This window comes from Limulus polyphemus, unplaced genomic scaffold (genome assembly GCF_000517525.1).
Source record: "Limulus polyphemus unplaced genomic scaffold, Limulus_polyphemus-2.1.2 Scaffold4631, whole genome shotgun sequence".
NCBI classification, from domain to species: Eukaryota; Metazoa; Arthropoda; class Merostomata; order Xiphosura; family Limulidae; genus Limulus; species Limulus polyphemus.
The window spans coordinates 11,307-22,857 of NW_013670241.1; the positions used below are offsets into that span (position 1 = coordinate 11,307).

Consider the following 11,551-nt stretch of genomic DNA (forward strand, 5'->3'; position numbering starts at 1 on the left):
TAATCTCTGTACGGGTTCAGTAAATTTGACCATTCTCACAACCAGCAAAAAATTAGGAAATAAACATAAGTTATGCCTCTTTCATTCTAGAATGAACACAAATTATAACACAAAAATATAAATGTTTAGATGAAATAACTTAAATCTCATAACATTATACATTTATTATTTTTATTATATTGACCTTCATCCATGCCTGGCTAACAATACAGAAATAAAATGACGTGGCTCACGTACACTCATGTTATCGTATCAAATAACATAAAGGTGACCTTTGGTCTGTACAAAGTAACTTGTCTTGGCTGTGTTTTAGTCGACTAGTATTTTTGTAAAAAACACTGTCACATTTCAATTATTATACATTATATATAGATTTCTATTTTTCTAAAACATAGAACAGTAAATAAAGAAGTAAAGCAAATAATTATCTCTTCTAGTTACGACCTTTGTACTCGGTTGATGCCTGACATAGGTTGCTAAGCCTTTAAAAATTTTGCACATAGAGGATATGAAACAAAATATTTTTTTAGGTTTTACATATACTTTTTTTTCTACTATACTTTATCAAGCTTAGTAACTAAGATTTATTTTAGTCTAAAAAAAATATGAAATTTCGAGCAGACCAAAGACACAACCTACATCGCTGAAATATTGGTTCAAAAGAAAGAAATGTCACCAACCCCGTTAAAATGGCTGAGAAAGCCACGAGGGGGACATTCTGAGTTTCCATTTGGTTATTCATGTCATATATAGAAGTGTATATAAAGGAGCATTTCCAAAAATTCAAAGAGGTGAGCGGGGTGCCACTGTGTTTGATTTATTACATGAGCAATATCTTAGCAAGTAGAAAAAAATAAGACCTTCGTATTTTGCATTCTAGCTTGTCAATATCTGTAATTTGAGTTCCTAATTCGTATGAAACTATAGACTTAGTATTTTGACTTCACAAACGTCTAATTTGAACCAGTGCTACATTCAACATACCACGTGACACACAAAAATCAATTTTTATCTGTGTTTTGTAAATATTTACTTTTAAATTAACAAGTCGAGTAATGTATAGTTTTAAAATTTGAATTATAATCTAAAGTTTGGTACCAAACTTTTTGACATAAATTCATGAAATAGTAGTTCAATAAAATTTTGAATTCGAGTCAACAAACAAGATGACATGGCCTTTCACCTGTGACCCGTTTTGAAAGGGTTAAGTTGGTGGACATACATACACTTGAATAGTACTTTCTTCACTGAAAAATTGAGCAAAAGACAAGAATTCCAAAAAGTGGGCAAGTCTAACATTTTTGTTTCTCAACGTGTGTTGCCTGTAGAAAAGTATCTTTGTACCAAATTCCATGTAAATTGGTCAAAACAAGGCTAAGTAATTGATCAAAACCCCTAAAATTATGGGTTTATTTGACCTTTTGACCCCTCCGAAAATTACCAAAACCGCCCAAATTATGCATTTTTGTGAGATTTGACCCTTTTAAGAAATAAAATATTCAAAATGGGCAAATCCAAGTATTTTATATGTCAATGTGTTGGGCACATGAAAATTTATATTTGTGTCAACTTCCATCTTGGTTGCTGTAACTATGATGCCACAGGAGCCAAAAATATATATTTTTGGGTTGTTTGATCTCTGACCCCATAAAATTCTTAAAAAATGAAAAAGGTGTTTGGGTGTATTGGATCAAGTTAGAACACTACTAAGTTTCACATCAATCTGCAAAGAAATGAAGGAATGGTGGTTGACTGAAAAGTTTTTGGAAGAAGAAGAAAGATACAAAAGAAAAACAATATGTCTCTCTGCAGACATAAATATATTTCTAGAGATCTTTCTTTTTTTAGAACTGAGAGTGTGCACACTGCTTAAAAAGAATTTCTGGTTGTGTACAAGGACTTAAGGTAAGATTACTTTGCTAAATAAAAAAAAGTTACAGCAAGTTAATATTCATCATACTTTATTCACTAAAAACATTTTTTGATTGTCAAATAGCTTGCTCATATAATTGTGTTTGTCAGAAGTTATTACACGTAGACTAATAATATGTAACACCATTAATCTATCTACACAAATAGGATTCCTGTTTAATTACAACTAACTTAGCTCCAGCTAGATTGGAAACATTGAAAAGGTAAGTAATGTTTCTAGAATGCTATTTACTTTTTTTTTAGAACTGCCTTTCAAAAACAATAATACTAGATAGCAACAGTACATCAAGAAGCGTAAAAATTACAAGATATATGTAGATATGTTGAAATTTAAATAAAAAATAATTGAAGTGTTTCTAACATTAATTTGTTATGAACTAAGTAACAAAGAAGCATCTGTATCAACACAACTCACTTTCAGCGTGAAGATAAATACTACCAACAACAACAAAAAAGTCTACTCTCAGTAAACTCTACACGAAACATTTTGAGGATAGCACCCTCAAAATGGTCACTCAATGAACTAGAACTTGGCTCCGATATAATGAAGATATATTACTTAGATGTCACACATTACAAACAAGTTTCATGAACCACTTGAACAAGAACATCCAGTGATAAAATTCCCAAAAGATGAAATTGGAGAAACAAACATACCAACAAAATTCAGAATTCAAGAGCATAAAAAACATACAAGACTCAATAACACGAATCTATCTGCAATAACCCATAAATGTCAGATAGGATCACACTTTAAAATAGAATAATATTAATGAATTATGACTGCAAACAAGATAAAAGAAACCTTCTACTGAGGTGATCGTATGGGTGACTAATCATGGTAATGATTTATATCTGATAACCACAACCTTACTGCAAGTATTTAAAAATACAGTTTCACCCCAGTAATTTAATAAAAATTGAAGTGAAATTAAATTAGGTTATAAAACTTACAAAAGTAAGGATGTTCCATAGCTTCACGAGCTGTTAGTCTTTCCTGGTGATCATATCGCAATAGTTTGTCCAAGAAATCCAGTGCTTCTGGACTTACTAAGTGCTGGTTTTCACTGTGAACAAATCTTTCCCATCGTTTACGCGAGTGTCTAGAAAATCAAAAGTGAAATCATGAAATCAACCATTTTGTTTTGATTGATTGTAAAACTACAAAAGGATGCTGCAAGTAGAAGTTACATCTAGATATATATTACCATGTCCTTAACTTTACAAAAACAGAAACTACAACAAAGAAAAATATCATCACAAATTTATCAACCATGATGATCTTCTTTGAAAAGTACATACATCTTTTCAATATATTTTGAGCTATGACAATATCTATACCTAAGATGCACGATAAAAAATAAAGAATCAGTATGAAACTCACCTTCCCAGTATGTCATTAAATTTTGGGTCTAGTTCAATTTGGTACTTATCCAGATATTCATACAATTCCTCAGTTCCTAACACCTTTGCTATCCGTACAAGCTGTAAATGAAAGATGTTTTGGAAATTCACTTACCACCAGAAAGATTTCATATAAAATCAACAAAGCACAGAAAGAACTAGTTAATCATAACCAAATATGAATCAATACTGTATACTTACAGAACAAAATACATATCTAAAACAAGGGCAAGTAAAAAAATGTTCCTTCTTGAATATTATATTTGCTTCACACAAAGCCAGAACACTCAGGTTCTCATCTGTTCAAACTCTTGAAAGAATGGTTTATTTTTGAAAATTATATCTACTGAATGAACGTTAAGGGTAATGTCTTGGTCATAGTCACGATTGTGGAAGATTTCTTCTAATGAAACAAACTAACTTAAAGTACTAACTATGAATTCTAACCATATGTTTAAGAAAGAATGACTTCAAAAAGTATGCATCAGGAATGTCTTATCCTCAACTGATTGTAGAGATGTTTACAAAGGAATGTAAGACCCTCCCATGATCAGTTAATTCTGTGATGAAATGGTTCATTCATGAAAATTATAAGTGTCAAATACCAATAAAAAACAATGCATGTAAACAGCACAAGACTGTCACCTCACCTTAGTCGTGTTCATGAAAATGTATTATATCATCACGTGATCCTAGTCATTAATGAAAAACTGTAATAATTTAACTACTTATATTCACATTTACAAAACAACTTACATGTTTACAAAACATACTGAGCATATCATCTGATCAGAATCCCATGAAAGAAATGTAATCACTACTCTACTTGCTCAAACAGGTAGCTAGAACAATGCCAGATTCTCACCTGGTCATAATTATCATGTCCATGAAAAAATGGTTCCTTCCTAAATATCATACTGGCTAACATACAACCTAGGCTCCACATGTCCAAGGAGTAGTCATACATCTGAATGAAACAAATTACATTAATCATATTGATTTAGATATACTCTAAGATACCCATGAAATAAGAATTTGTTGTTTTGCATGATAAACTTATTAAAAACTATTATTTAATATAAAATGTTAACAATAATTGATAATATTTATTACTTAAGTAAAAAAACATACAGAGTTGAGTCTATAGAGATATTAGAAAAAGAATCTATTCAATATAATGATTGCTCTTTTCCATCTGTAGCAGCTAACTCCCAATTAAAATACTCAACTCAGTACCAAAGAAATATCAATACCTGATAATCCACTAAAAGTTCTGGACCTTTGAAGTACCTAGATGCTACACGGACATTGTATTCCTGACCTGAGTGATAAAATTCTGCTAAGCCCCAGTCTATTAGCCGAAGCTACAAGAAAAATAACCATTTTATTAGACGTGGTGTTCTTACATCCTGACTTGATATCATAGAATGGGTAGACTATATGTTGGGATGGACAATGTACTTAATATCCATAATACAAATATGCTAAAAAATCAACAGTAACGGAGAGTTTTAATTTAAAAGATGTTTGCCACTCACTTTCAATTGTTTTTCTACTCAACAAGCCCAAAAACAAGGCAATAAACCATTGCTATGATACCAAACCAGAAAGTGACCAACCCACCAGATTGTTTATCTTTTTTCTTCTCTACAACTACTTTATCACTAATGTCAGTTTAAACCTAAATCCACTCTGTTTTTGGGCAGTGTATGATGTCATCACTTAGTCATAATGACTAGTAATTTAAAAAAAGTAATTTTAGTGTAAACGATGTCATCATTACCACTTAAAATTAGCTTTTTTTACAGAAATCTGGTGTTCTTTAAAAAGCTTAAGTACAGGGTAAGACAGGAATTACCAGTCAATAAAATATCAATCTTGGATGACTATAAGATGTAGAATACTCAATGCTTTGTACAGTATACAATCAGTGTCTTTAGTAAGCCAATCTTTATATTATGTATGAAGTAAGGGAGGAAAAAAAAATCAATACACATAATAGTAAATTTTATTACACATATTCATAGAATACACTAACTTTTAGTCAGGGCAAAAATTCACAAAACAAGTAATAAAAAAAATTGCCAAAAATATTACAAACAAGAATATAAGGACGATACAGCTATACATGGATCAATCATACATGACTTTCAATATAAAAATTTAATGTTACACTGTCACATAAGAATGCCCCATGGCTGAAAGGGCAAGCAAGTTTGGTGGGATTGGAATTTGAACCCATGACCCTTAGATGGGGAGTTAAGCACCTTAACCACCTGACCATGCCAGGTCTAACGAGAAAGAGATATTTAGCCAATTTCTTTAGCTAATTAGTTTTACAGGAGAACACTTTGGTAAACAAAAACAAGTGATAAAACTGATTGTCTAGTCTATAAGCTTGTATTTCTTAACACATCCTATCAAATGCAAAAACTCTAATCTAGATGTATCTAGCATGCAATGACTTAAAACTAAAGTGAAATATGAAAACTTACACGTCTTGTCTCATGGTCAATCATGACGTTGTGAGGTTTCACATCTCGATGCATAACCCCCATGCTATGACAATAGTCCAAGGCCTAAGCACAAGAAAAGTTCAAGTTTTTTTAAAAATTACTTAATAAAAAGAGAGATATCTATAAAAGATATAATTAATTTGATGCTTTATTTGTTTTTACAAAATTGACAAACATAAAGAAAAAGAAATAGCTAATGAGTTTATAAACTGAAATGAACTAGATCAAGACACACACACATTAGTGTGTTGAAAACAACCCGCAGGACACACTGTGTGTTATTAACAGGAGTGATAATTCAGCAATTTCTGTGGATGTGCTTTACTGGACCCTTACTTCACATACCAAATTTAAAGGTAATCCATTAAGAAATACACAGCATATAAAATCTCCAATTTTGATTGAATGTCTTCAAGTACAGAAACTTTATTTGGTAGAAAAACATACTTAACTTTTAGGGATTTTTTTTTTTAAATCTGACACACTGTTAGAACTTTACTATCTACAATTATGTGTCAAATTTAAACCACATGTGCAAAGTTAGTTAACAAAAACTGTTCAATTTGGAACCAAGATTTTTGTGCATGTCAATGAAAAACTTCACGTGAGCTGCCGTCTAACATTTTTACTACAGCTTCACCTGAAAGTAAAAGTGGACCATTTTTAGTTTTTGTCTTTCATTTTAAAGACAGCTGATATATAGCAGCAAAACTATAGGGTGAAAGCACATACAGATACATAAGTGTTGATTAGGCCAAGCAAACTTAGCAGTTTCAAGCTCAAGTTTTTAAAAGAATCATACAGGTAGAAAGTTATTATTCATTGCCAACTTTTAAGCAAAAATTTGCTAAGTTCTATGAAAATCTCCTAATTAAAGAATGTTTAGCATCACATCATATTAGCTTAAGCAATTAGCTTTAATAATGAGCTAGGCCATGTATTTTGTTTTGCCCGAAGTCGAATAAAAAATGTGAGCTGGCTAGCTAATGAATGAATATTTGCTTTAAAATTCTTGTCAATGCTATAAGTGTAACTACCAGTTTGGGTGCCAATTTTTATTTCATTCCTTTAAGTTGAACGCTCAGTCTGTTTTTGACTGCACCTTTTTTTTTCACACCCAAGGTGTTTTTGATTAGATTATCTTAGCCAGATTTAAGAAAACAACAATGTGATGGTTGCCAGTTAGTTAGTGTTTTTCTATATATATTTCACATTAAAACCCAGTCAGCAAGTAGATAAGACTGAATTTGGGAGAATGGGTGGGCTACAGAGGGATCATGATTTCCAGTATTCAAGTTAGAGCAAAAAATCTTCAATAATGGGCTTGATCTGTTAATCTCAAAGAACTGCACTTTATTGAAAAAAAAAAAGCTCACCTCTCAATAGTGTTCAGTCACAAAGATGCAGAGTTTAGACTGTTGGCTGGACTGTGTTCCTCTTGCATAAAATAGTAAAAGTGTTCATGTTGGTCAATAATGTTCAGTCACAAAAATGCAGAGTTCAGATTGTTGGTCGGACTGTGTTCCTCTTGTATAAAATAGTAAAAGTATTCATGTTTGCAAATAGTGTTCAGTCACAAAAATGCAGAGTTTAGACTGTTGGTCGAACCATGTTCCCCTTGCATAAAATAGTAAAAGTGTTCATGTTGGCTTACCATGTTTGGGTAAATAAAAATCACTTATGAATATCAGATCCTGACTGAATTCAAGCAAAGAGAAAACCACTGACCGGTGTATATTCCTTCATATGCTATTGCTGGTAATGCTGCCCTGGTGCTACTGCTACTACTAACTACTGCTCCTGCTATTCCTGATTATCTCCTGCAAACACTTTAAGAGTATTTGTCTGCAAACCCAAAAACAGAAACCACCACAAAAAGGACAATGATGACTAGACATGCTGCAGTACTTCCTCTGACATCTCTGTTGACAAAACTTGTGAAAACTTCAGAAAAAAATGGGTTTATAGTGCTAAAACACAAGATATTGTACAACAACTACCGTGTTCTGAGTAGAATGTTACATGAAAGTACAAGTTTTACTCCCTCATAACCTGGAAACTTATGCAAATCTGAGCATGTTGGTGGGCAGTTCAAATTGAAGATATCACAAGCCATTCAAATCTCAATTCAGAATTAGGAGAACTGGAAAGCTTTGTTTTTTTGAGAATCAATCCATCAAAAATGTCTCTCTGAATTGCAGACTGGGTGTTAAGAGCAAAACATAATTATTATCATTATTATTATTATATTTGTTTTTATTACTGGCAGAGTATGCCATATGCTGAATGTCAATGATCACATCTCATGAATCCTAAAATATAAAATTAAAGGATACAGATGGCAATAGACATTTTTTCCTTTGATTAAAACACACACATGGCATTTTAAAAACACAACTTGTGATTTCTGAGGTGAATTGACAAAGGTCGATACTCAACTCACTGTGAGGTTAGACCAATCTGATTAGACTAAGAATTACCAAAAATAAATTCAAGGTTTTTTTCTCAGTGCTTATTACTCACTCACATTTAGTGATCACCATACATGAACATAAACTTGGTTCAGAGCTGGGTGGTACTTCATATTAAATACACATGACCATGCTTTATCTCCAACCTAAACAGATTAGTACTGGCCTAAGTATAATTTCAGCCTTGTTTGATCCTTTATAGGCCCACCTCATAAGTAACAAGTTCTTAAAATAAAATGTATGTACACTAATTTTAACCTTACAGGCTCTTTCTTTAACTCTATTTGCAAAAGTGGGAATCAAAGTGTGAACTTCATGACATTTATAGAGTTGCTTTTAAAACTTAATTAAATAGCTGTATTATCAAGGTATCTCAATAAACCTGGCATCAAAATATATTTTTATAATTCAAATTTTAATACAAGTTTTTATTTCTTACTTTAAAAAGGATATTTAAATAAATTCTCAATCTTTACTTTTATGTGTCACATGACCCTTCCCTTTTTTGAATTCATTTTACAATTTCTTTCCTCCCTTATGTGGGTTTCAGAATGTCCATCAATTAGATATAACAACTATAGATACCAAAAGGCCAGAATTTAAAATCAGAACCTTCTTCTTGTATTTTCTGAAGTATCAATACATTTATTACTCCCATAACAGAAGCTCCTACCAGCCCTTAATGTTTCTGAAATCATATATTTACCCATGCTTACTTATCAACAGTATATTGTATAACGAATATAAATGCCATTTTGGGAGCTATGGGATTATGACATTTTTATATTAATTTATTTTGGTAAAAGATACCATTTCCCAGGCAGATTTTACTGACTAAAGCCTGAAGCTGGTAAGTAATGAATTCTTTTTATAGGTTAGTTAGAAAGCCAGATAAGTTATGGTACATTTGGGGAATTCTGTTTTACTGTTTGAATTATTGTGTTTCAAAATGTATATCTGAAGGCTATATGAATGATATTTTGAACATCCAACTCAGTCCTGATGTAATTTGTTATTTATATATTTTTAACAAAGTAACTCTTGAAAATAAATAATTTTTTACCTCAAGGAATGCACAAGGAACCTATATAATTAAAAGTTGCATGATGTAACCTGAAATTTTGTTTACTCTAAATTCTCTGCACTCATGTTGGGTGATTTATTTCTATTTGTGGTACTTAGATACAGTTGAAAGAGCAATAATACAATAAAGTTAAATGAAAACAGGTGTAAACTGTTAAGAGCCTGAGGCTGTTTACGGTAAATAATTTAGATTTATTTTGTACTTGTGTAGTGATTGGTCAAATAGATCAAGCCCATATAGTGTAGGGTAGAGAAAATAACTCATAAAACATAGTTTTAGTGAAAAAAGACTTTTGATTTTCATTTAAGATGTCCTAGAGGTTATGCAAATGAAATGTAAAAACTGTAAGATGCAAAAAATATTTTCATTCTGAACATGGAAATAAAATAACCTTGCACTCAAAACTAGTCAGAATAAGTCACACTGACTAAGTAAATTCAGAAAAATCTTTTTATAGTAGAAATATTTTACTTTTTTAAAAAATTCTGCCTTTTTGTGTACAAAGTTTTCTATAATAAAAGTTTACCAGGTGTCATGAAGATACACAAAGTAAATTCAGAATTAAAGAATTTAGAGCGAACATTAATTCTCCAATATGGATTTGATCTTATGCACATAGAGTTGAAAGGGGCCATGAAAATAAAATGTATCTATAATTTCAATCTTATGATTCAAGCTTTTAATTGGTAGTTATAAAAAAGTTTGTATTTCACAGAATACTAAAAATGCTGTCACTATTGAAATTATGCAGCTACTGTTCTAAATGGAGAAATTCAATACTTTGAATTTGATTACAAAAACTATAAAATATTACATGAAAGACTAAAATCCTACATAATATTTTTATAACTTGATCAACTAAGAACCATAACCTTAAGAATTTTACAAACAGAATAATTTCTCTATCTAAGAAAATTAAGATATTAAGATTAAAATATCTTCACAAAATCTAGTAAAAGTTTCAATGTTTTACAGAAAACAATAATGAAAAACAACTACCTTCAGTAGTTCATACAAGTAAAACCTGATGTCGTAGTCAGTCAGCGTCTGGTACAACTGCTGTAAAACAATAAAATAAATAGACAAAGATAGCACAGTTTTACCCTACTAAGACTATAAATGCTGCATTGAATTCTTAGGAGCCTTTAAAGGGAAAAATAAATATATCTAAAAACAAAATGCAAGTATAAAGAGCAAGATAAATTGATTTCACACAATAAGAAAAAACCCGCTGATTTTACAAACAAACAACCTGATGAGGATGAAAGCTTAAAATATATAGCTGATATTACAAACTAAACAAAAACCACAGCCAAGGTTACAAACAAACAACCAGATGAGGATGAAAGCTTAAAAAATATATAGCTGATATTACAAACTAAACAAAAACCACAGCCAAGGTTACAAACAAACAACCCATATGGGGATGAAAGCTTAACAAAATATATAGCTGATATTACAAACTAAACAAAAACCACAGCCAAGGTTACAAACAAACAACCCATATGGGAATGAAAGCTTAACAAAATATATAGCTGATATTATAAACAAAACAAAAACCACAGCCAAGGTTACAAACAAACAACCTGATGGGTATGAAAGCTTAAAAAAAAAATGTCTGATTTTACAGTTGAGGTTAGAAACAAACAATCTGATGAAAATGAAAGCTTCACAAAATATATTGCTGATTTTCCAAACAAAAAATATAGCTGCAAATGCAAGCATAATGAAAGCACAGATGAGGTTACAAACAACTCATTACCTGAGGTTACAAACAACAAAAACACAACTAGAAGCTGGAAACTTAGCTTAAAAAAACACATGGTTTATTTTGTTTGGCAATTTTTTGTCAAAAAGAAGATTCCTATAAAAGGTAAAATCACATAGATATCTTATTTTTAATAGAAGTATTATGAAAATTTAAACTACCATATTTTTTGGAATATAAGACGCACCCTTATTTTGAAGACAAAGTTTTAGGGAAAAAAAGCTACAGTCACAGTTGAAAGATTTTTTTGAACAAAAATTCAATTTGATACTTTAAAAATTAGTATATATTGTTCTAAACACAAAAGAACTCAAAACATCAAAATAAGAAAATACCGTAAATCAAAAAAAAAAAGGTTTAACTGTTATTTTAGTTT

General features: G+C 30.9%; 1 protein-coding gene across 4 annotated transcripts in view; it reads right to left on the reverse strand.

Moving 5' to 3' along the window:
* Positions 1-11,551, reverse strand: part of LOC106471450 (casein kinase II subunit alpha) — a 37,192-nt gene that overhangs the window by 6,172 nt on the left and 19,469 nt on the right. For 3 of the 4 annotated variants that reach the window (XM_013932054.2, XM_013932053.2, XM_013932051.2), the window contains exons 6-11: positions 10,407-10,466; positions 5,832-5,915; positions 4,590-4,700; positions 4,202-4,303; positions 3,317-3,417; positions 2,887-3,035 (exon numbers count right to left, since the gene is read on the reverse strand). In XM_013932054.2, coding sequence (XP_013787508.1) covers positions 2,887-3,035; positions 3,317-3,417; positions 4,202-4,303; positions 4,590-4,700; positions 5,832-5,915; positions 10,407-10,466 — 607 coding nt within the window. The remainder of the gene's footprint in view (positions 1-2,886; positions 3,036-3,316; positions 3,418-4,201; positions 4,304-4,589; positions 4,701-5,831; positions 5,916-10,406; positions 10,467-11,551) is intronic. The other variant, XM_022400059.1, reaches the window with a different exon arrangement.